At 37.3% G+C, this 27,140-nt stretch overlaps 1 protein-coding gene across 4 annotated transcripts in view; it reads right to left on the reverse strand.

Moving 5' to 3' along the window:
- Positions 1-27,140, reverse strand: part of CUNH8orf34 (chromosome unknown C8orf34 homolog) — a 440,182-nt gene that overhangs the window by 89,704 nt on the left and 323,338 nt on the right. For all 4 annotated transcript variants that reach the window (XM_017544836.2, XM_017544823.2, XM_017544830.2 and 1 more), the window contains 2 exons: positions 16,387-16,472; positions 7,475-7,551 (listed from right to left, as the gene is read on the reverse strand). In XM_017544836.2, coding sequence (XP_017400325.1) covers positions 7,475-7,551; positions 16,387-16,472 — 163 coding nt within the window. The remainder of the gene's footprint in view (positions 1-7,474; positions 7,552-16,386; positions 16,473-27,140) is intronic.

The raw sequence follows: 27,140 nt of genomic DNA on the forward strand, positions 1-27,140 counted from the left end.
GAAATCTCCACTTCAATTCTATCTCCCAGATTTCCCATGTGTTATTGGAGGAACCCAGAGGGAGGTTATTGCATCATGAGGGCCAGTCTTTCTCGTGCTATTCTTGTGATAGTACGTCTCATCAGATCTGATGGGTTTATTAGAGGTTTCCACTTTTGCTTCTTCCTAATTTTCTCCTATCACTGCCATGTAAGAAGTGCCTTTCACCACCTGCTATGATTCTGAGACCTCCCCAGCAATGTGGAATTATAACTTCAATTAAACTTTTTCTTCCCAGCCTTAGCTATGTTTTTATCACCAGTGTGAAAACAGGCTAATACAGTAAGTTGGTACCAGTAGAGTGGAATATTGCTGAAAAGATACCCGAAAATGTGCAAGTAACTTTGGAACTGGGTAGCAGGCAGAGGCTGGAACAGTTTGAAGGCTCAGAAGAAGACGGGAAAATGTGAGAAAGTTTGGAACTTCGTAGAGACTTGTTGAATGGCTTTGCCCAAAATGCTGATAGCAATATGGACAATAAAATTCAGGCTGACATGGTCTCAGATGGAGATGAGGAACTTGTTGAGTACTGCAGCAAAGGTGACTCTTGCCGTGCTTTAGCAAAGATACTGGTGACATTTTGCCCCTGCCCTAGAGATTTGTGTTACTTTGAACTTGAGATGATTTAGGGTATCTGGCAGAAGAAATTTCTAAGCAGGAAAGCATTCAAGATGTAACCCAGGTACTATTGAAGACATTCACTTTTATAAGGGAACCAGAGCATAAAAGTTAGGAAAATTTGCAGCCTGAGTATGCGATAGAGAAGAAAAACCCATTTTCTGGGAAGAAATTCAAGCTGGCTACAGAAATTTATGTAAGTAACAAGGAGTCTAATGTTAATTCCCAAGACAAAATGTCTCCAGGCCATGTAAGAGAATGGCAGTCCCTCCCATCACAAGCCCGAAGGCCTGGATTAAAAAGTGGTTTCATGAGCTGGGCCCAGGCTGTGTGAAGCCTAGGGACTTGGGGCCCTGCATCCCAGCTGCTCCAACCATGGCCGAAAGGGGCAGGCATACAGCTCAAACTGTGACTTCGGAGGGTGGAAGCTCTAAGCCTTGGCTGCTTGCTCCTGGTGTTGAGCATGTGGGTGCACAGAAGTCAAGAATTGAGATTTGGGAACCTCTGCCTAGATTTCAGAAGATGTATGGGAATGCCTGGATGCTCAGGCAAAAGTTTGCTGCAGGGTTAGGGCCCTCATAGAGAACCTCTGCTAAGGCAGTGCAGAAGGGAAATGTGGGCTTGCAACCCCACACAGAGTCTCTACTGGGCCACCACATAGTGGAGCTGTGAGAAGAGGGCCACCATCCTCTAGATCCCAGAAAGGTACAGCCACTGACAGCTTGCACCATGGTCCTGGAAAAGCCATAGACACTCAACACCAGCCCATGAAAGCAGCCCATGAAAGATATATCCTGCAAAACCACAGGGGTGGAGCTGCCCAAGACCATGGGCACTCACTTCTTGCATCAGTGTGACCTTGATATGAAAGCTGGAGTCATTGTGAAACTTAAAATCTGACTGCCCCACTGGATTTCAGACTTGCATGGGCCCTGTAACCCCTTTGTTTTAGCAAGTTTCTCCCATTTGGAACAGCTGTATTTACCCAATACCCATACCCCCATTATATCTAGGAAGTAACTAGCTTGCTTTTGATTTTACATGTTCATAGGTGGAAGGGACTTGGCTTGTCTCAGATGAGACTTTGGACTGTGGACCTTTGGGTTAATGCTGAAATGAGTTAAGACTTTGGGGGACTGCTGGGAAGGTATAATGGTTGGTTTTGAAATGTGAGGATATGAGATTTGGAGGGTCCAGAGGCAGAATGATATGGTTTGGCTGTGTCTCCAACCCCACTCTCAACTTAAGTTGTATCTCCCAGAATTCCTACATGTGTGGGAGGAACTCAGCCGGAGCTTATTGAATCGTAGGGGCCAGTCTTTCCCGAGCTATTCTCGTGATAGTGAATAAGTCTCATAAGATCTGATAGGTTTATCGGGGGTTTCCGCTTTTGCTTCTTTCTAATTTTCTCTTGCCTCTGCCATGTAAGAAGTACCTTTTACCTTCCTGCCATGATTCTGAGACCTGCCCAGCCATGTAGAACTACAGTCTAATTAAACCTCTTTTTCTTCCCAGCCTTGAGTATGTTTTATCAGTGGTGAGGAAATGGACTAATACATACAACATCTGGCAAGATTAAAAATAGTCAAAGTTACGTCCAATCTAGCTCAGCACTTTATCAAGATAATTCCAGATTCTCTAACTTTTGGACTGAGCTTACCACAGATATTTTCTTCTTAGACATACACTTTTTTTTTCTTCTACTTTCTTTCTCAGTAACTTCCTCATTCTAGGATGTCTTTTCGTACTGCCCTGGATTCTCAGATTCCTCTGAAAGTTCTGAGCAAGGCTAATCTCATATGCTGAACTGTACTGATCTCTCTCATAAAAAACTACCTGATCCAGTCCCTCAAACTCTTGCTTTTCACCACCTACTTAATCCAGTGAATAATTCTACCTACACTTCCAACTCACTACAGCATCCCTCCAGTGTGTTGTTTGATTACTTTGGAGTTTTCACTATTATTACACTTGCCAAATTGTGTAGCAAACAGCTGTCTAGTGGCCTGACTCCTCAACATGACTGCAAACACTTAAAAGAAGCACAGGTCAGGTGCCATGACTCATGCCTGTAATCCCAGCACTTTGGAAGGCCAAGGTGGGCAGATCACTTGAGGTTGGCATCCTGAGACCAGCCTGATCAACACGGCGAAACCCTGTCTCTACTAAAAATACAAAAATTAGCTGGGCATGGTGGTGCACAGCTGTAATCCCAGCTACTCAGGAGGCAGAGGCATGAGATTTGCTTGAACTCAGGAGGTGGAGGTTGCAGTTAGCTGACATTGCACCACTGCACTCCAGCTTGGGTGACAGAGCAACACTCCATCTCAAAAAATAAAATAAAATAAAAAAGATATTGTCTACTGATAATGGCCTAATACTTATCCCTTTTTCATTGCAGGTGTTAACAGTGACCCAGTGCCTAAATACAAATTTGCAAATAAGTACCCTTTGTGTGGATCCCAACAAGTTCTATGAAAGAGAGTTTGGGCACTGGGAACCATGAGTTTTTGTCCTTCCCTGTCTATGTGACCTGAGACAAATCACAAGATCTTTTGGAAGCTCAGTATGCTCCTCTAAAGCTAAGTAATACTACTTCACAGCAAGGTGGTCAGGAGAAAGTGATAAGCCATGGGAATGGCAACTTTCAGACACCATTGGTATTAAATATGTGAAGCACTTAATTAACAAAAAGTACTGTACAAATATGCGATATCATTACTACTACTATCATCCTAGTCAATTTTATATATCTCTCCAAGTAGATAAAACTTCTCAAGAGAAGAATATACCAAAAGCACAACTTTTAGCAAACCCTGCTCATTTTAGGAAACTTTTTTTTACAGAAGTTCTTTTAATTTTCTTTTCTACTTTAAGTAAGAAATGATGACCAGTTACATAAAGTCTTACGAGAGTCAGGTTATAATGAGCTAGTCATTACTGACTAATGAATACAATAACTTTAAAAATTTACAAGGAAAAAAGAAAAAATGTCAGATATTTACTATCAAAGGCCTTTCTTAATTATCTTCATCTTCCCTTCACACCAAAATGTTTATTTAATACTTTTAAAGCAAAATTGATTTTTTAAGATTAAGGAAGCTCATGCCTGTAATCCCAGCACTTTGGATGGCCAAGGAAGGAGGATTGCCTGTGTCCAGGAGTTCAAGACCAGCCTGGGAATCATAGCTAGATCCTGTTTCTACAAAACTGAAAAAACTGCCTGATGCAGTGGTGCACACCTGTAGTCACAGCTACTCAGGAGGCTGAGGTGCTGAAATGAGAGGAATGACAGAGCCCAGGAAGTCAAGGTTGTGGTGAGCTGTGATGGCACCACTGAACTCAGCCTGGGTGACAGAGTTAGACCCTGTCTCAAAAAAAAAAAAAAAAAAAATTAGGAAAGCCGAAGAAATTATGCAATTCAAAATTGTTGATATTAAGTGCTCATCAATCATTAATCTAAAATAATATATTTATGAAGATAAGAGGTCATAATCAATACCTGCTGTTTGGTGTTTTCTTTTCACGATTGCCTTTTTGTTGGTTTACTAAATGGCTTTACCTGACAAATCCAGTTTTAACCTGCATAGGCTGTATATATACTAAGAGGCAGTCCAGAATACAGAGGAGAGGGAGAGGGAAATTCCAGAAGAACGACTTGTGTATATGGAAGAGGATAAAAATTCAAATGTAAATGTTGCCTCTACAGCACTTAAATATTCACAAAATATTCAAGAAATATTCCAAGCACAGGGTAAGCCACTAGTAAAAAGCAGTTTCCAAGAGTCTGTTTCCCACTTATTAATATACAATACTCAACATGGAAAGTTAGCAAATAGAGACAGCCAGTGTTGAAACCACCTTAAATGGTTTTCAACATTTGTGGCATATTTATATTTGTACAGGATATGACTCAAAATTTTCTTTGAAGTATTTCGTATTTCTTACCGTAATAAAAAAAAAGAGTTGCTTTGTTCCAATTCTTCATTAATATTTAGATAAAGTCCCAATTTTCTTCATGATTTACTAAAAACATTACCCTAAGAAATACTACAAAAGTATTCTTCAGAAAATCTACATCTAAAATATCATTATTTTAACAAAATTAACTTATATTTTAATCCATGCTTTTCTCATAATAAAAGCAGCTACCATCTAGAAATTGTCTCCTTCAGGGTCCTGACATTCATTCATTTATTCATGTATTGTTTTTATTCCACTTAATTCCAAAAGGATTTAAATGTGTAATACGATATTCACTGGAATTGAGAATTTTCAATGCAAAATGTAATGAATGTAAATAAAATACAAGTTTACCTATAACAAACTTTTGCACTGGGAAAGCACTATGTGAGCACTGTGGAAAGAAAGCAAAGATCTCTACAAGACCATTTGAAATGACTCATGAAAAGTTTGGTCAAATAGAGCTAATTTCTTTTCTCTTTGCGTTTTTATGTATTATTAAGGAAGCCAAATACTATAGACAGGATGTATCTTGATTGGAGAAAACGATTAGAAGAAGAATTTAATGATATATTTTAAGTAAGGCATGAGGGAAAAGTATGGACCTTGTGGAATTCACAGTTGATAAAGCTTTGTAAAAAGTGATGAATGCCAGATTATCACAACCTAAAGAACATCATGAGATTATGGAGAAATACTAAAGTTTATAAATGGCTGAACATTTCTTAAAAAATAAAATTAATGCAACAGTAGGTTATAATCCCCAAATCATATTTGTTGCAACCTATGTACTCTATGTGAGAATATTACTTGGAACCCTAGATTTGGTTGTGGCATAACTCACATATTCCAGGGGATTTGGCAAACAAGGATATGTTCAGAAAAAGCATCAAGATACTGAAATTTTTTGAAACTACCCAATGTAAGAATTGGTTAAAAGCACGGACTGTGTTTTGACCTAAAGATTTAAGTCTCATTTGGGACATGCTGGTAGTTTCTAATATCTGAACATCAGTTAATTGTAAAAAGGACTAGATTTAAGCTATCACTCCAGGAGTAGAACTAGGACCAATGTTTGTGAGGAATGGAAGACAATATCTAACAAACAGGAATAAACTTAGTAGAAGAAACAGAAAAGTATTAAAAATATTAAAGATGTACAGTAGAAGGAAAATTGACTAGTTCCCAACTCCTGATATCACTGTTCTCTTAACTTTAGGAACTTGGTTTATTTCCATAGCTTCTCTGAGTTTCTGTTTCCTCATCTATAGGTTAGATATCCCTGGGTTGAATGGAGGAATGAAAATTCCATAGTTGAAAATGCCAAGGTAAGAGATGGGAAATGCTATACTGGATGGTTACCATGCTTCTTTTAATTTCTAAGATATTACCATTTTATTGTAAAGGAAAATATAATAGTTTTTTATCTTATGGTGAGGAATTATTGCTAAATTATGCATTCAGCATACATATATGTGTGTGTGTGTGTGTGTGTGTGTGTGTGTGTGTGTGTGTGTGTTATATTATGGGCCTACAGCGTGTAGGTACTCTTCTATGGATGTAGAAGTGAAAAAACTGTGCAAAAATTCTTGTCCTGGTAGACTTTATATTATAGTGGAAAGAAATGGACAGTAAAACAAATATGTAAATTATATCACATAGTAGAAGTCACAAGTACCATATGAAAAATAAAGAAGGAAAATGTAAAATTTTAAGTAGCATCAGGGAAAATAACATCTGAGCAAAGATACATTAATTTTATCAGTAATTTTTAAAATTAATTTTATTAAGAAGTTCATTGGAAAACTTGGTGCTTTTAACTAAATCCTATGATCTGAATAATGTTTTAATTCATGTTAATTTCATCACAGAGTGTTATGGGTTGAACTGTGTCCTCCTAAAATTTCTTATGTTGAATTCCTAGCCCAAATACCTCAGCATGTATTTGGAGATGAGGTCTTTAAAGAGGTAATTAAGTTAAAGGAGTATTAGGGAGGTTCTCATCCACTATCACTGGTGATATTGGTGATGTATCACCGGTATTAAGTGATTAGGACACAGACATGTACAAAGGGAAGAAGCAGTGAAGCCACCGGGAGAAGACATTCATCTACAAGGTGAAAAAGAGACCTCAGAAGAAACCAGCATGGCAACACTTTTTCTACCTCCAGAACTTAGAGAAATTAACTTTTTGTTATTTATGCTACCCAGTCTTTGCTACTTTGTTATGACAGCCCTAGCAAACTCAGAGAATACAGATGCATACAAATCTAGTCCAACTATTATGTTTAAGATAATTCAAGATTGCATTAGTTATTTTTATAGAACTCAAAATATTTTATGAACTTTGTATTTAGAGTTTATATAAAATTTATTATTTGGAATTTATATAGAATTTCAGTATTTTATATTTATTCTTTTAACCTTAAATTACATTAAAAAATCTTAAACCTAATGGTTTGCTCCCAATATATTATATTGAAGAGATACAGTTTAACAAAAATATCATATCACAAGGACTTCACAGCTAAAAATAGCATGCTTAAGTCATATGTAAACTTTTAGGATATGTAAAATATTTGTTTTTCTATCAAGATAAGTACAGTTAAACTCATTGAAGTTTAAGATGGCAGGTGATAATCTTTAGCATGTTCACATGCACAAGCAGGTAGCTAATAAAACCAGAGCTTCACATTTCCCATCTAGTTCAAGTCTTCCTCCCCAACTGTTGAAACAGCTTAGAACAGCCTAACAACCAGTAAGAAAGCTGGCTTTATTATATTTTATTTAGGTTTTCCTATTAGTAATTTAAATGTTTTAGCAATTAAAAAAATAAGTAAATGAATATACTTACAGGTCCCATTACTACAGATGCTTTCTCAAATTCTTCACCCTCCTCCATTAGTGCTTCTTCAGTCCCAGGTAAGGAATCTATTTTAATTTTTTAAAAAAGAATAAATTATAGTCACATATTACTTATTAATTCTCTGATATATAAACCTGTTGTGAGAAGAATAAAGTAACAGAGTTGGTTGTTGAAAAATTCATAGTGTTTGTGAGTTAAAATAGAACATGAAATAATATTTACTTAGCTTAAAGACAACTTATGAAAAATGATAAGCATTTTTAATTTAGAAGGGCACAATGACATCAGAAATGTGCAAGAGCCACCGTTCTCTTAGTTATACAAATAAAGCAATATTTTTTGCGTATAATTCAGCTAACTGTTGAAACATAATTATATTTAGTGTCCTTTTTCTGTTTTATGATTTTATATTTATCTATCAATTTTCTCCTTTTTGGGGGGGTTACACAATTTAAATACTATTTTATGCTCTCCCTTTTAGATGGAATGGAAAATTCTGAACAAAAGCTCAGTGGAAGATGCACATTATTAAATGGTAGTAGGTTTTCCATTTCAGTATATGAAGCAAGAAGTTGCAATTACTTAGCCTGAATTGAATATATTGACGGGTGGGTGAGTAGTGGCTTTCAAATATGTGAACAAAATGATGCAATATTTTCCATATGTCTTCTGACAACGTAACAACCTTTTGAACAGCAGGTTCTATGGGTTATAAAGAATTCTATCATAGGGACAGGTAAATGGAGCAACTAGAAATAATCTATCCTGAAGACTGTCAACTTCCCTTAATTGAGTTTGAGCTCCTACTTTTCAAATAAAAAAAAAAAATCAGTTAAGGGAAAGGTATTTTAAACCACTGGATTTAGAAATTGATTTCTTATATTTATTAATACTTGAGGGAGTCATATAAAGTCCTAAAGATTTTCCTTTAGCTTCATGTACATATGAAGACAGATTTTTTTCTGTTGCATAAAATGTATACTCTAAAAAGAATTAGAGCATGAAATCTTTCAAACCCTTAATGGCCGCAGAACACCCAGGAGACAATGGCAAGCTTAGTACAAATCTGTAATCATAGCTTTGGAGTCATGCAGCTCTCTCTATCTCTGAGAACTCAGAATCTTATGTTCAAGAAGACAAGTTTCTAAGTCCTGGGGCACATAGTTTATGCAGATGTAAATGTGGATTTTGTTTTAGAACACAGAATGCCTTCCACCATAAAACTGACTTCGAGAGAAACACATCATTCTAGAGTTGTAGGCAAATTTAAAGATTTTACTTACTACCTTTCCTAACAGAACATAGATAATAAAAATAAACAAGTTTTAGTGGATGAAATCAGGAGATAATGAGAATTATACCAAATGCAAAAGTATTAATCCACTTGTAAAGAATACTTGAACCTCCAGCTCCTAAAACACTATTGTAAAGGTGACAATAAATTTGTTAAATTAGGATACAAATTAAGCATAATTCAAGTCCTTCTAAACTGAATTATATTCTGCAGAACTGTGAGCAAATGCTACTATAATTTTAGCATTCACTCAGCATGCTTCCTGTTTTATTTGTGTATTGAAGTTCTTATTTGAGTAGTCTATTGACTTAATAAATATATAACATTAATATGTTCTATTCTATATTACAAAGCAAATTCTTTTCATATATAGGACAAGAAAATCTACCCTCTCACGGATTTGCTAAATTTTTTAAGTTAGAAATATTATAAATGAGTTTTCAAGCTCTTGTCCATGAGTGGTTAATGGTTTTTAAGTGACGTCATTTTGCTTATTTATGTATTTATTCTTTCATTCATACATTTATTGCATTTGTATATTTGTGTATTCATTTATTCAACAAATACTATATACCAACACTGTATCAAGTGCTTTTAAAAGAAGTTGAACATTTTCTATGACATTTTCTTTCATGAAATTTACTTGAACACATTTATAGGGCAGTATTAATTTTTTAACAAAGATGAACATTTATAAAGAGAGAGTATTAGTAACTTTGTATGGTTTACATTTTGTTCTGTTTCTGTTTTTGTTGAATTCTCCCTGGTTATTGGTAACATATCCAGAGAGATCTATAAAACTGTAAGTACTGCCAGAACATTTGAAAATTTACATAACTACTATTTTTGAAAGTTATGAAGTCACATGGATACTGCCAAATATTCCAAATCTAATAATAGGATACCAATCTAACAAGATAGGAGGGACCACAGACATCATAAAAATAAAACCTTGGTGTTTAATGCTTGGAGCAGTAAACGCTATTGTTTATGTGTTCCAAGTACATTGCTTATTAACAGTAACAGGTGAGTAAATATGTGTAAGCTGTTTTGCTCTGTCTACTCCAGAGCAATTTCTTTTATACATTATTTTCAAATATAAGTATTTATTTTTTTAGCTATTTAAAATAACCTATGGGTGGGTGGGAAATGAGTCCCTAAATTTGTCAAATATTACTGTTTATCTTATATCCTCATTTTAGAGAAGAAGAAACTGAAGCATGGAAAGATAAAGTAATTTTACCAGAAATCTAATAATCTGTGACAGGACTAAAATTCAGTCCTGTGGTTGATTGGACATGTTGGTGGGAACCTAAAAATCTGTAGTTTATTGTAGTGCTTAGCTTCATCCAACTTTTTTCAGCCATTATTTTTACTTTTGCTGCTTGTGTCACAATAGATTTTTTTATGCACAAAGTTATACCTATTTATAGAAATATTTATGTACATCTAGCCAAGTTCAATGTAGATGCACAGTTGACATAAAACTCACAGTAGCACTTTTGAATAATGCCAATAATATTTAATTATTGGATCTAGTCATTTGACTAACTTAAGTAGAAAAGAATGTACTAAATCAGAAACTCATATTCTGGAATTTGCAGATTAGGTATACTAATAACTAAATGTGAAGAATGTAGGAATAGGCATTTCAAGAAGGGAGCTTAAAGTATAATTTGCAATATATTATTGATACATTATTTAATTTCCCAGGAAATTTGAGTCCTTATAATACTCAGTAATTATGTAAATGAGATTGTTGAAGAATATATGGGTACAGATTGGTAAATTGGAGTTAATTTGATAAAATTTTAAAAATTAATGGAAACTAATTAAATTGTATCTATCTTGTGTCTGGCTTTGTATTGGGCATGATGGGTAATGTAAGAGAACTTCAAGAAGCATGTAATTGAAGTAAGAGAAACAAACACACAAGAAGCAATTCAAAAACTATTAGGAGCTGAGAGAAAACTATCAGAGAGACTTAACATGATCTTAGAGCAGATGATCTAAATAGGCAGACAAGGGAGGGAAAAGGCCTTATTGCTAGTCAGGAAAGGATGGCATAAATCAAGGTACACATGCAAGAATATCTATGAGCAGAAACCAGGCTGACTCCAGAAACAAGTGTCAATGAATGGCCAGCCTGGGACCTTCATGTTGCTAAGGACACATTACTTAATGTTCATTGTCAGGGTTAAAAGTCTATTATAAGAACATACCATTTCATCACCATTATAATAGATTTGAGTATGTATAAACTATGGCCATTTCTTTATATTATGCTACATTGGCATTGGTTTATGTTCCCCTAGCAGTTTTTAAAAAATATTTATTACATAATATTTGACATATAAAAATAGAACATCTGTAAAACATTTATATAAATATAACATGTAAAATATATCACATCTATTAGTATGAATGATATATTTAAATTACAAATGGCAATGACAAAATAAACACCCCAAACTACCACTTAATAATTAGGGCATTTCCAAAAACCATATATCTGCGGGCTCCTTCCTTATCCCAACGCCCAGCCTCCCCTTACCCCTGAAAATAACTAATATTTTGTGTTTATCATTTCCTTCTTTAAATATAGTTTTGTCACATGTTTTCCTAAAGAACATATTATTTAGATTTCTTTTTGGAGCTTTATAAAAATGGCATTCTTTGACTTCCTTTTGTTCAAGAAGCATTAGGCTTTTAAGACTCATTTTACAGTAAGCTGCAACTTCCTTATACCAGACTGGGAGAACCAACTGCCATTTCAGTTTGGCCGCTTGAAATCAGCCATGGTGGGAATATTCACACCACGGAAATCAATCTCTACAAATCAAGGCTTCCTTTTTTCAGAAAAACTGTTGTTGTACATTTACACAGTAGAAACTTGAATGCCTTTCAACTACATACAGGGGATCTGTTTGTACATCACCAATTTTATCCATCCCCTGTATGTAGTTGAAAGGCATTCAGATTGCTACTGCATAAAAAAAATTCACGATTTATCCATTTCCCGGTCCGTGAACATACTACATATTTAATGCTACATGAAACCTGTTTCTCTAAGGCATTTACCTAGAAATGGAATTTCTAGGTTTTAGATTATATAAATGCTGAAGATTTTAAGATAGTGGAAAACTTTTCCAAAACTCATACAGCTGTGGTATATGAGTTTCTTTTCATCTATGACTTCACCAGCACTTAGTTTTGTCAGCTTTCTTAATGCCAAACAAAAGGTTGTAAAAGAAAAAGGACTGTATCTCTCCATGGTCTTAATTTGCTTTTCCCTGATCACTAAGGTAATTTAAGTATTTTTCATCTGCTTGTTGACCTTTTGTGTTTCTTCTCTGTAAAATATATACTCAAATCTGTTGCTTATTTTTTTTACTGGTTTGATTATTTATTAAATTGTAGGTGTTCTTCATATTCCGAATATTAGTCTTTGATCAGCGGCAATCACATTGCAAATATTTTTCCCTATTTGTGGCTTTTCCTTAGGCATCTTTTTTATTTTTAATTTTTTTCAATAGGTTTTTGGGGGACAGGTGGTGTTTGGTTACATGAATAAGTTATTTAGCGGTGATTTCTGAGATTTTGGTGCACCCATCACCTGAGCAGTGTACACTGCCCAACGTGTAGTATTTTATCCCTCACCACCCCTACCCTTACCCCAAGTCCCCAAAGTCCAATAATACATCATTCTTAGGCCTTTTCATCCTCATAGTTTAGCTCACACATATAGAGAAAACATATGATATTTGGTTTTCCATTTCTGAGTTACTTCACTGAGAATAATAGTCTCCAGTTCTGTCCAGGTTGCTGCAAATGCCATCATTTTGGTTTTTTGGGGGGTTGAGTAGTATTCCATGGTATGCATATACCACATTTTCTTTATCTACTCATTGATTGATGGGCATTTGGACTGGTTCCATATTTTTGCAATTGCAAATTGTGCTGCTATAAACATCTGTTTGCAAATATCTTTTTCATATAATGACATCTTTTCATCTGGGTAGATACCTAGAAATGGGATTTCTGGATCAGACGGTAGATGTTCTTTTAGTTCTTTGAGGACTCTCCATAGTTTTCCAGAGTGATTGTACTAGTTTACATTCACATTAATAGTGTAAAAGTGTTCCCTCTTCACCAAATCCATTCTTCACCTTCTTCACCACACCAAAATCTATTATTTTTTGATTTTTTGATTATAGCCATTCTTGCAGGAGTGAGGTGGTATCACAGTGTGATTCTGATTTGCATTTTCCTGATAATTAGTGATGTTGAGCATTTTTCTATATGCTTATTTGCCACTCATATATCCTCTTTTGAGAAATGTCTGTTAATGTCCCTAGCTCACATTTTCATAGGATTATTTTCTTCTTTCTTGCTGATTTGTTTGAGTTCTTTGTATTATAGATCCTGAATATTAGTCCTTTGTCAGAAATATAGATTATGAAGATTTTTCTCCCACTCCGTTTTCGGTTTTCTGCTTGCTCTACTGATTATTTCTTTGGCTGTGCAGAAGCTTTTTAGTTCAATTAATCCCATCTATTTATCTTTTTATTTTTGTTGCACTTGCTTTTGGGTTCTTGGTCATGAAATCTTTACTTAAGTCAATATCTGAAGGGTTTTTCTGATGTTATCTTGTAGAACTTTTATGGTTTCAGGTCTTAGATTTAAGTTCTTGATCTATTTTGAGTTGATTTTTGTATAAGGTGAGAGATGAGAATCCAGTTTAATTCTTCTACATGTGGCTTTTCAATTATCCCAGCACCATTTATTGAATAGTGTTCCTTCTTCACCAAATCCATTCTTGTCCTTTCCCCCCTTTATGTTTTTGTTTGCTTTGCTGAAGATCAGTTGGCTGTAAGTATTTGGGTTTATTTCTGGGTTCTGTATTCTATATATGCCTATTTTTATAATAGTACCATGCTGTTCTGGTGACTATGGCCTTATAGTATAGTTTGAAGTCAGGCAATGTGATGCCTCCAGATTTGTGCTTTTTGCCTAGGATAGCTTTAGATATGCAGGCTCTTTTTTGGTTCCATATGAATTTTAGAATTGCCTTTTCCAGTTCTGTAAAGAATGATGGTGGTGTTTTATTTTTATCATATTACCAGAATTGTTTTTCCAGTTCCTTCTAATTTGTGCAGACTATGTTGTAAGGAAAATGTAGGATTCAAGAACTGCTGTTCAGATTCTTTTGTCCCTTAGTGTGATCCTTTGATGTTGTGTTCTCCCTGCTTACCTAGGAATGGGGCTTCCTGAGAGCTGAACTGTAGTGATTGTTTTTGTTCTTCTGGGTCTAGCTTTCCAGTGGAGCTACCAGGCTCTGGGCTGGTACTGGGGAGTGTCTGCAAAGAATCCTGTGATGTGATCACTCTTCAGGTCTTGCAGCTGTGGATACCAGCACCTGCTCTGGAGGAGGTAGCAAGGCAGTGAAGTAGACTCTGTGATGGACTTTGGTTATGTTTTTGTTTAGTGTGCTAGTTTTGTGTTGGCTGGCCTCCAGCCCAAAGATGGTGCTTTCAAGAGTGCATCAAATTTTGAGAGGCCGAGGTAGGCGGATCATGAAGCAAGAGATCGAGACCATCCTGACTAACATGGTGAAGCCCCGTCTCTACTAAAAAACACAAAATTAGCTGGGCATGGTGGCACATGCCTGTAGTCCCAGCTACTCGGGAGGCTGAGGCAGGAGAATTGCTTGAACCCAGGAGGCGGAGATTGCAGTGAGCCAAAATTGCGCCACTGCACTCCAGCCTGGCACCTGGTGACAAAGTGAGACTCTGTTTCAAAAAAAAAAAAAAAAAAAAAGTGCATCAACCCTATGAGGAGGTTGCAAACTTGCCCTGAGAATACCTGGTTAAATATTCATGTTTCTCAGATGGTAGGGAAGACCATAGAGCTCCCATGAAATTATGCCCTTTGTCTTTGGCTACCACAGCAGGTAAAGAAAGACCACCAGATAGGAGCGGGGATAGGTGTGTCTGAGCTCAGCCTCTTTTTGTGTGGGGATTGCTGTTTCTGTTGTAGGGGATGGGAGTGTGGTTCCCAGGCCAGTGGAGTTATATTTCCAGGGGGATTACGGGTGCCTCTGTTGACTCATACAGGTTGCCAAGGAAGTGGGGTAAAGCTGGCCATCACAGGCCTCACCCAGTGCCATCGCAGCCCATAGCCCTATGGGCTGGTCTCACATACACTGTGCCCCCACAAAAGCACCAAGTTTATTTCCAGGCAGCAATGGACCAGGGCTGAGAACTTGCCCCAGACCACGAGTCTCCTCGTCTAGAAAGCAATCTCATAGGTTTTTGCATCTAGGGAGCCTGCAGTGGTGATCCAGTTCCTTCACAGTGTCTGTGATTCTCTCAGCTTTCCTGACATGTTTCTGCAGTACTTCTTGGAGCAAAAGTTCATGATGTAAGTCTCCCCACGCTGCTCTGTCTGTCCGAGTGGGAGCTGCAAATTAGTCCTGCCTCCTATCCACCATCTTAATCCTGAGCTTCTTTGGGCTTCTTTTGATAAACAGGAGTTTTTAATTTTCGAGAGTTGAATGTTTCGATTATTTCTTTTATGGCTGGAGATGTCTTTGTCTTGTCAAAGATGTCCTTCTCAATCCAGGTGTAAGAAAAATACTTTCCTATACTTTATCTTCTAACCATCCACGTTGGATGTATGAACTGTGTCCTGCTATAATGCATCAGCAGGACACATAATATGTGCATATATATATATATATATATATATATAAAATTAATATAATGCATCAGCATTATAGCAGGACACTGATGAAGATGTGATGTACCTTAGATAGCATTGGAGTTGCATTACCTGTACTTATTTACATATACAAAAATCATTTTGAATTACTCTGATATTAAGTTTGTTTGCTAAGTTAAGGAATCTCCATTTTGCACTATAGAAAATGGAAATGGAATAAGCAGCTTTATTTTCAGAAAAATAATGAACCTAAGAAGGGTGAGATAGTGCAAAGAGTGCAAAAAAGGCAGTTACACTTGAAGGAAGGAAAAACTCATAGACAGGCTGTAACAGGGCAAATAAAAACGAGGCTGACTCAGAAGAAAAAATTCTGAAGTGACATTGACATAGTTGGAGACTAATTTAATACAGGGCTGGGAGAGAGGGAATACATATTGTCAAGTATGATATTGACATTTCTGCCCAAGAAAAATGACTGGATCAATGATGTGAGAATGGGTGCAGCAGTTACAGCAAGTGACAGACAAGGGGCAGAGAGACAGTTCCATTTTCTAGAGATCCAGCTGACAATGTGGATTTCTAAAGACAATTTTGAATTAGTGACATAATTTAGGGAGTAGCCAACACAGAGTTGATCAGTTTGGACCTTAAACAGAACAGGTATAAAGAATTACTCCTTAGAATTCACACTTCTCAATTCCTGTTCTCCTTTGCTCTTATCCTGACACAAACAGCCCCAAGGAGTGTGCCAGCAGTAGGTATGTGACCTGCAGCTACAGAGAATTCATGCAAGGGAAGATGTTTGGTTTAGTTTTTTTCTTTATTTCATTAATCTTTAAGTGCCACTAGAACTGCAATAAATACTGTTGGATTTAAAACTTACCGAAGGAATCTGGGATTTTTTCATCTGGAGAATGGAGTACAGGTAGTGCCTCTTCTGTCCTTTCTGCCAGGTTGTCTCCTTGAAGCCTAAATAATTAAAAATGGTCATTGAAACGTCTCATAATGTTAAATTGTGAAATGTCAACTATGCATCATGGGAGATATGGCTGTGATTTTCTAGACTCTAAACTCAGATATGCTTGTTCAAAGTAGAAATATAAGTTCACTAAAGCCATTTTAATATAGGATTTTTGCTTTTCTAACCTTTAAGAAAAAGTCTTCTGTATTTCCTCTTACATATATGCCAGAATTGGTCTACGTAGAATCTACTCTTCCTCTTAACCTGACTGTAGAAAGGTTTAGAAGCACATATTTTCAATAAAACCTCAAAAGGGAATTGAGTGGAAGGAAAACAAGAGGCCAACACAGCAGGGTCTGGGAGTCATAAAAGGGTTGTCCCAATTCCACAGAGGTTTATCAAACACTGTCTTCCAAATCAACCAACCTAAGCTTCAAGGTCTGTGGGTCAAGATATGTCTCCGTGGTGGAAGTAAAGACTTCTAATATGTGACTGCCCAGGCTTCTCATAGACACTGAGCCTTCCGCAGGAGAGGACAATAAATGCAAGCATAATTTATAAGTATACTGGGTTCAAATGTTATGTAAGCTGTAATTTTTGTAAATGTTATAATTCTCAGCCATTTATATCTTTGCTTCTATATACTGCAGCAGAATCTCATATAATTTGCTTTTTGACTTTACAATTCAAGCATATATACATATCTCTTTATCTTTTGTATAATTATAAACAATGTAAATTATATATACACCATAATTTTTATAATATTAAATTCTGTACATCCCTGTATCTATTATACATTTATATTTACTTACTACCTTCTGTATATAAAATCACATTTACTGTATTATATAAGAAAATTAAAGAATTCTCAAGGGGAATTCCCTGATAGTTGTAACATTTTCTGTTAAGTTTTGTATGATTTTGTACTTTTACTTAATATTTTAAATTTTTCCTTTGGAAAACAGGCTACTTTAAAATAAATAAATCAGGTATATATTTTTCAAATATTCCCTACTATTTCTTAATTGTATTCACCTTGCATAATTAATTTTAATATTCAGCAATATCAAATATTCTGTTTTGAGCTCTCTTTGTCCAAGACCATTCTATCAAAATCATATCAAAGAGAGAAGGTACAGAGGTGCATTAAATATTAAAAGCTGTAAGTAAAATTTATTTAAAATTCACAATGAGCCAACACATTGGGATATTTAACGTTAAAACCCTAGGCCAGGTGTGGTGGATCACTCCTATAATCTCAGCACTTTGGGAGGCTGAGGCAGGAGGACCATTTGAGGCTCGGAATTCAAGTCTGCAGTGAACCATGACACGCTGCTGCACTCCAACCGGGGTGACAGAGTGAGCCCCTGTCTCTAAAAGAAAAAATAAATTTTTTTAATGCTAAAAAGAAAATAAATCTCCAACAGAGACAGAAAGAAGCAAGATCTAAAAATGGTACTGTAATTTTTGTTTGCTCATTGTATAAATCAATAAAACAAAATGTTTATTTAGCACTTATCAATATGTTCCAGCATAAGCCAAATGTCATAGAGATGCAAAGAAATTATACCTGTCCCTGATTTCACAGGCTTTAATGTAGCTGAGTTGAAGAGACAAATGGCTATGGACAGAAGCTTAAAAACTCAACAAATTGGGTGGCCTAGAAGTTGACTTGTCTTTGTCCACACAGTGCCTTCCAGATACCTTAAGAGCTGAGTTTACCGTGACTTGGCACCAATTCCATTGTGGAATGCTTCACAGCCCTGCCATCCTTGAGTGCTTTGCCAATGTTTCCCAAGCTGTAATCCACACAGCACCACTTCTGTAAGAGGTTAATGGGCACTGTGCAAACAAGGGGTGTGTGGGCAAGTCCGGGAAATACAGTCTAAATAGAAGTTAAATTGTTTTTTGTTTTTTTACCATAAGAGTTTTACTCATACTACCAAAGCTTTTTGCTTTGCTTTCTAAAACTCCTTTTCCATGTTAAACAAAGTCCCTATATTTTCAATCCCTAAATAGAATGTTGGCTGCTCCTCTTTTTCATATTGGAAAGTCTCCCCTAAGAATATCACATCCCTTTTCTCTAAGACTCTTCCAATACCTGCTCTCCCAGGGAGGCTGCCTGACCCTCCAACCTGAGAGGGCACAGGATTATATATAACTTTCTTCTCTCTGCTGGCAACAACTTGGCTCAGGCTTAGAATTTTTTTCTTCAACTCAAGCATTATTATTATTCTAGGTGATTCTGGTATTCATGTGTACCTACCTGCTCATCTTAAAGTCCCTTGACCTCCTCAGATTTGGAGATCTTCCCTTCCACCTCACCTTCCTTAACCCAAGGACAGGCAACTTGGAATTGCTTGATGGCAGAAATCTGTGAGTCCTGTGCTCTGTTCTCTGAAAACAAACTCACCTTCTTCAGGCTCGCTCACAGTGTGATTCTCCTTAATGCTTTCTATCCAACCAAATATTAACAAACTTCCATTTCCCTCTTCTTTCTCCTGGGTATCAGGGAGTGTCCCCTTTTGCTTTTTTGCCTTCCCTGCTCAGTTGGGGCTCATTGTCTCAGCTCCCCTGCACCCCTGTCCTCTGTCGCTCCTGCAAAGGCAGATTCCAAGCCTATATTAACACTACCATTTTCCTGCACATGTGCCACTGAATGATACTGGAGAAAATCATCATTCTAGGACTGGTAGCTACAAATCAGTGATCTCTAACTTTAAACTGACACTTCTTGGTTATTTCTTTTTTTCATTCCTTTCAAAGTCTTTTCAAAAACTTCATCATCAGCTTTCCTCTGTGTTACCCAGAAAAATTATGTAATCAGGAGTAAAGACCTCAACTTCCCCTCACACCCCACCTCCAGAATTATCTTCACCCTGATCTGTATTCACCACCTTTCCAATGCACAGAGCGCAAGAGGCCCTGTCTCCTGCGTAAGGCTTAGACTTCCCGTTATGCTGGAGATTTGGATCTCAATGTTTCGTCAGTCTATTTCATCCACTATAACCCCATCACCAGTATTTATTCTGTTCTTTTCCACTATCATTTCCCACAGCATATGAACAAGCTCACTTCTCTTTCAGTCTTCAAATAGCTCCACAAAAATAAGATATCTCCCCATAATTATATAAAATACCTAGCTGTTTCCTTTTCATGCTGAGTCTTCTTTGAGCCAGACTCCCATATTCTTCATTCATTGCCTTTACACCCACAGTTTTCATTCACCACTCAACCTGTTTTGATTTGGTTTGTGTCTCTACCACTGAGAAAACAGCTTATGCTGTGTGCCTGACCTCCTAATTGCCTTGCACAACGGGAAATTTACAGGCCTTGTCTTTATTTGACCTTGTGTTAACATCTACTTGTCCTTTTTATTTGACTTTGTGTTAACACCTACTTGTTCTTTTTTATTATTACTATAGTTTAAGTTCTGGGATACATGTGCAGAACATGCAGATTTGTTACATAGGTATACACGTGCCGTGGTGGTTTCCTGCAACACCATGGTGCGGAAATACATTAGGTATTTCTCCTAATGCTATCCTCCCCCTAATCCCCTACTGCATGACAGGCCCCAGTGTATAATGTTCCCCTCCCTGTGTACATGTGTTCTCATTGTTCAATTCGCACTTGTGTGTGAGAACATGCAGTGTTTGGTTTTCTGTTCCTGTGTTAGTTTGCTCAGAATGATGGTTTCCAGTTTCATCCATGTCTCTGCAAAGGACTAAATTCATCCTTTTCTATGGCTGCACAGTATTCCATGGTGTATACGTGCCACATTTTCTTTATCCAGTCTATCATTACTGGGCCATTGGGTTGGTTCCAAGTCTTTGCTATTGTGAATAGTGCTGCAAGAAACATACATGTGCATGTGTCTTTATAGTAGAATGATTTACATTCTTTGGGTATATACCCAGTAATGAGATTGCTGGGTCAAATGCTATTTCTGGTTCTAGATCCTTGAGGAATTGTCTTCCACAACGGTTGAACTAATTTACATTTTCACCAACAGTGTAGAAGCATTCCTATTTCTCCACATCATCTCCAGCATCTGCTGGTTTCTGACTCTTTAATTATCACTATTCTAATTGGTATAAGATGATATCTTGTGGTTTTGATTTGCATTTCTCTAATGACCAGCGATGATGAGCTTTTTTTCATGTTTGTTGGCTGCATAAATGTCTTCTTTTGAGACATGTCTGTTCATATGCTTTACCCACTGTTTGATGCAGTTGTTTGCTTTTTACTTGTAAATTTGTGTAAGTTCTTTGTAGATTTTGAATATTAGCCCTTTGTCAGATGGATAGATTGCAAAAATTTTCTGCCATTCTGTAGGTTGCCTGTTCACTCTGATGATAGTTTCTTTTGCTGTGCAGAAGCTCTTTAGCCTGGCTTTTGTTGCAATTGCTTTTGATGTTTTAGTCATTAAGTATTTACCCATGCTTATGTCCTGAATGCTATTGCCTAGGTTTTCTTTTAGGGTTTTTATGGTTTTAGGTCTTATGTTTAAGTCTTTAATCCATCTTGAGTCAATATTTTTATAAGGTGTGAGGAAGGGGTCCAGTTTCAGTTTTCTGCCTATGGCTAACCAGTTTTCCCAATGCCATCTATTAAATAGGGAATCTTTCCGCCATTGTTTGTTTTTGTCAGATTTGTCAAAGATCAGATGGTTGTAGATGTGTAGTATTATTTCTGAGGCCTCTGTTTTGTTCCATTGGTCTGTATGTCTGTTTTGGTACCAGTACTATGCTCTTTGGTTACTGTAGTCTTGTATTATACATTTAAGTGAGGTAGTGTGATGCCTCTAGCTTTGTTCTTTTTGCTTAAGATTGTGTTGGCTATATGGGCTCTTTTTTGGTTCCATATGAAATTTAAAGTAGTTTTTTCTAATTCCGTGGAGAAAGTCAATGGTAACTTGATAGGGATAACATTAAATCTATAAATTACTTTGAGCAATATGGCCATTTTCATAGTATTGATTCTTCTTATCCTTGAGCATGAAATATTTTTCCACTTGTTTGTGTCCTCTCTTATTTCCTTGAGCAGTGATTTTTAGTTCTCCTTGAAGAGGTTCTTCACATTCCCTCATAAGTTGTATTCCCAGGAAATTATTCTCTTGGTAGCAGTTGTGAATGGGAGTTCACTCATGAGTTGGCTCTCTTGTCTATTTTGTACAGGAATGCTGTGATTTTTGCACATTGATTTTGTGTCCTGAGAGTTTGCTTACCAGCTTAAGGATATTTTGGGCTGAGACTATGGGGTTTTCTAAATATACGATCATGTCATCTGCAGACAGAGACAATTTTACTTCCTCTCTTCCTATTTGAATAGGCTTTGTTTCTTTCTCTTGCCTGACGCCCTAGCTGGAACTTCCAATACTATGCTGAAAAGGAGTGGTGAGAGAGGGCATTCTTGTCTTGTGCCCATTTTCAAAGGGAATGCTTCCAGCTTTTGCTGTCTCAGTATGATATTGGGTGTGGGTTTGTCATGAATAGCTTTTACTATTTTGAGATATGTTCCATTAATATCTAGTTTCTTCAGAGTTTTAGATGGTTGAGTTTTATTGAAGGCCATTTCTGCATCTATTGAGATAATTATGTGTTTTTTTTTCATTGGTTCTGTTTATGTGATGGATTACATTTATTGATCTGCTTATTTTGAACCAGACTTGTGTCCCAAGGATGAAGTCTACTTCATCATGGTAGATAAGCTTTTTGATGTGTTGCTGGATTCAGTTTGCCAGTAGTTTATTGAGGATTTTCACATCCATGTTTATCAGGGCTATTGGCCTGAAATTTTCTTTTTTTGTCATATCTGTCAGGTTTTGGTTTCAAGATGACACTGGTCTCATAAAATGAGTTAGGGAGGAGTCCTCTTTTTCTATTGTTTGGAATAGTTTCAGGAGAAATGGTACCAGCTCTTCTTTGTACCTCTGATAGAATTCGGATGTGAATTCATCTGGTCCTGGACTTTTTTTGGTTGATAGGTTATTAATTGCTACATCGATTTCAGAACTTGTTATTGGTCTATTCAGGGATTTGACTTGCTCCTCGTTTAGTCTTACGAGGATGTATGTGTCCAGGAATTTATCCATTTCTTCCAGATTTTCTAGTTTATTTGTGTAGAGATATTTATATTAGTCTCTGATAGTAGTTTGTATTTCTGTGGGATCAGTGGTGATATCCCCTTTATCATTTTTTGTTGTGTCTATTTGATTCTTTTCTCTTTTCTTCTTTATTAGTCTGGCAAGTGGTCTATCTATTTTGTTAATCTTTTCAAAAAAACCAGCTCCTGAATTCATTGATTTGTTTGAAGCATTTTTTTGTGTCTCTATCTCCTTCAGTTCTGCTCTGACCTTGGTTATTTCTTGTTTTCTGCTAGCTTTTGAATTTGTTTGTTCTTGCTTCTCTAGTTATTTTCATTTTGCTGTTAGGGTTTCAATTTTAGATCTTTCCTGCTTTCCTCTGTGGGCATTTAGTGCTATAAATTTCCCTCAAAACATTGCTTTAGTTGTGTCCCAGAGATTCTGGTACATTGTGTATTTGTAATCATTGGGTTCAAAGAACTTACTCATTTCTGCCTTAATTTCGTTATTTACCCAGTAGTCATTCAGGAGAAAGTTGTTCAGTTTCCATGTAGTTGTGTGGTTTTGAGTGAGTTTCTTAATCCCGAGTTCTAATTTGATTGCACTATGTGTGGTCTGAGAGACTGCTTGTTATGATTTTCATTCTTTTGCATTTGCTGAGGAGTGTTTTACTTCCAGGTATGTGGTCAATTATGGAATAAGTGTGATGTGGTGCTGAGAAGAATGTATATTCTGTTGATTTGAGGTGGAGAGTTCTGTAGATGTCTATCAGGTCTGCTTGGTCCAGAGTTGAGTTCACGTCCTGAATATCCTTGCTAATTTTCTGTCTCCATCCATCTAATAGTGACCATGGGTTGTTAAAGTCTCCTGCTATTAATGTGTGGTAGTCTAGGTCTCTAAGAACTTGCTTAACAAATCTGGGTGCTCCTGTATTGGGTGCCTTAACCTTTTACCATTATGTAATGCCCTTCTTTGTCTTTTCTGATCTTTATTGGTTTAAAGTCTATTATTTTGTTGGTTTAAAGTTTATTAGAGACTAGGATTGCAACTCCTGCTTTTTTTTTTTTTTCTTACCATTTGCTTGGTAAATCTTCCTCCATCCCTTTATTTTGAGCTTATATATGTCTTTGCATGTGGGATAGTTCTTCTGAATACAGCACACCACTGGGTCTCTACTCTTTATCCAAATTGCCAGTCTGTGTCTTTTAATTGAGACATTTAGCCCATTTATATTTAAGGCTAATATTGTTATGTGTGAATTTGATCCTGTCATTATGATGCTAACTGGTTATTTTGCCCCTTGATGCAGGTTCTTCATAGTGTCATTGGTCTTTATAATGTGGTATGTTTTTGTAGTGGCTGGTACTGGTTTTTACTTTCCATATTTAGCGCTTCCTTCAGGAGCTCTTGTAAGGCAGGCCTAGTGGTGACAAAATCACTTAGTATTTGCTTGTCTGTAAAGGATTTTATTTCTCCTTCACTTATGAAGATTAGTTTGGATGGACATGAAATTCTGGGTTGAAAATTCTTTTCTTTAAGAATGCTGAATATTTGCCCCTCTCTCTTCTGGCTTGTAGGGTTTCGGCAAAGAGATCTGCTGTTAATCTGATGGGCTTCCCTTTGTGGGTAACCTGACCTTCCTCTCTGGCTGTGCTTAACATTTTTTCCTTCATTTCAACCTTGGTGAATCTGATAACTATGTTTCTTGGGGTTGTTCTTCTTGAGGAGTCTCTTTGAGGTGTTCTAGTTCCTGAATTTGAATGTTGTCTTGCTAGGTTGGGGAAGTTTTCTTGGATAATATCCTGAAGAGTGTTTTCCAACTTTGTTCCATTCTCCCCATCACTTTCAGGTACACAAATCAAACACAGGTTTGGTCTTTTCACATGGTCCCATATTTCTTGGAGGCTTTGTTCATTCCTTTTCATTCTTTTTTCCTCTAGTCTTGTCTTCATGCTTTATTAAGTTGATCTTCAATCTCTGATATCCTTTCTTCTGCTTGATCAATTCAGTTATTGATACTTGTGTATGCTTCATGAAGTTCTCGTGCTGTATTATTCAGCTCCATCAGGTCATTTATGTTCTCTAAACCGGTTATTTTAGTTAGCAATTCCTCTAACCTTTTTTCAAGGTTCTTAACTTCCTTACATTGGGTTAGAACATGCTACTTTAGCTTGGAGGAGTTTGTTATTACCCACCTTCTGAAGCCAACTTCTGTCCATTCATCAAACTCATGTTCTGTCCAATTTTATTCCCTTGCTGGCAGGGAGTTGCAATCCTTTAGAGGAGAAGAGGCATTCTGGTTTTTGGAATTTCCAACCTTTTTGTGCTGGTTTTTCCTCATCTTCATGGACTTATCTACCTTTGGTCTTTGATGTTGATGACCTTGGAATGGGGTTTCTGTGTGGACATCCTTTTTGCTGATGTTGATGCAATTCTTTCTGTTTGTTAGTTTTCCTTCTAATGGTCAAGCCCCTCTGCTGCAGTTCTGCTGGAGTTTTCTGGAGGTCCACTCCAGACCCTGTTTACCTGGGTATCACCAACAGAGGCTGCAGAACAGCAAATATTTCTACCTTTTTCTTCCTCTGGAAGTTTAGACCCAGAGGGGCACCGACCAAATGCCAAGGGCTCTCCTGTATGAGGTGTCTGTTGACTCCTGCTAGGAGTTGCTTCCCAATCAGGAGGCATGGGGGTCAGGGACCCACTTGAGGAGGCAGTCTGTCCCTTAGCAGAGTTGGAGTGCTGTGCTGGGAGATGTTCTCTCTTCAGCACCAGCAGGCAGGAACATTTAAGTCTGCTGAAGCTATACCCACAGCCGCCCCTTCTGCCAGGTGCTCTGTCCAGGGGAGATGGAAGTTTTATCTATAAGCCCCTGACGGGGGCTGCTGCTTTTTTTTCAGAGATGCCTTGCTCAGAGAGGAGGAATCTGGAGAGACAATCTGGCTACAGCGGCTTTGCTGAGCTGTGGTGGGCTCTGCCCAGTTTGAACTTCCCAGAGGCTTTGTTTACACTGCGAGGGGAAAACTGCCTACTCAAGCCTCAGTGATGGTAAATGCCCCTCCCCCCATCAAGCTCAAGTGTCCCAGGTCAACTTCAGACTGCTGTGCTGGCACTGAGACTTGATCTTAGCTTGCTGGGCTCTGTGGGGGTGGGATTCACTGAGCTAGACAACTTGGCTCCCTGACTTCACCCCCCTTTCCAGCGGAGTAAACAGTTCTGTCTTGCTGGAATTTCAGGTGCCGCTGGGGTGAAAGAAGAAAACTGCAGCTAGCTTGCTGTCTGCCCAGAGAGCGGCCCAGTTTTGTGTTTGAAACCCAGGGCCCTGGTGGTGGAGACAGCAGACACCCCAGGGAATCTTCTGGTCTGCAGGTTGCAAAGACCATGGGAAAAGCATAGTAACTGGGTCAGAGTGCACCGCCCCTCACAGCACAGTCCCTCATGGTTTTCTTTGGCTAGGGGAGGGAGTTCCCTGACCCCCTTGCACTTCCCAGGTAAGGCAACACCCCACTCTGCTTTGGCTCACCCTCTATGGGCTGCACTTACTGTCTAACCAATGAGTTTAGCTATGTACCTCAATTAGAAATGCAGAAATCACCTGCCTTCTGTGTTGATCTCACTGGGAGCTGCAATCCAAAGCTGTTCCTATTCAGCCATCTTGCCCACAACCTGCTTGTTCTTAAGGCTGTCATTGCTTTCCTTCTGTTGCCTTTCTCTCTCCTGCATATCTGATTACCACTTCCCAGTCTTCTTTAAAGGCTTTCTCTCTTTGTAAACCTATAAATATTATTTTTTCCCGTAGCACTATCCAAGGTCCTCCTTTTCTCATTTTAATCATCTCCAGGTAGAATCTCATCTACTTTGATAGTTTTAAGTTCACACAGGTTGAGATATTTTAGATCTTTATCTTAAGCCAGCAGCTCATGATTGGCGAACCCAAATTCTTACAGGACATATTACTTGTTTTCAAGATAAGTGCCTCAAAGCAACATATCCAAAAGCAAACTCATCTTTCAAATCACTCTGCCTCTCATTGCACATGGCTATCCAATCTCTCTTGCTGAATCTACTTCTTAAAGAAATTTCTTGAATCCATCACTCCTTTATACTACTGCCATAGTGTGACTTCCCATCTTGATTTGTCTGGATTATTGTGTAGTTCCCTTACAGACATCCATATTTAGAAACCCCTTTTTCATATGGCTACCAGAATGTCTAAAACACAAATCCAGCCATATGTTTCTCATGCTTTATATATTTTAGAGCAACAGGTCTCAACATTATACTCATGTTAAGTAAGACATGATTATACACATGTTGCTCTAAATATTTTATGAGTATAATGTTAAGACCTCTTGCTCTAGAATATTTAAACCATGGGAATAATATGGCTGGATTTGTGAGCAAGAGGTCTTAACATGAGTATATAATCACAATAATTCACAGTGAGTGGAACAGAGTTGTGGGTGGATGTGATCTTTTTTGGAGAGAGAGACAGTAATTTTAGCCAGCTTCTCAAAATAATCCTTGACTCACAAGGATTTTAAAACTACCATTTTTATTGGCTTCTCATTACCTACAAAATGAGTTA

Source organism: Cebus imitator, unplaced genomic scaffold (assembly GCF_001604975.1).
Source record: "Cebus imitator isolate Cc_AM_T3 unplaced genomic scaffold, Cebus_imitator-1.0 Scaffold9, whole genome shotgun sequence".
In the NCBI taxonomy this organism is placed as follows: Eukaryota; Metazoa; Chordata; class Mammalia; order Primates; family Cebidae; genus Cebus; species Cebus imitator.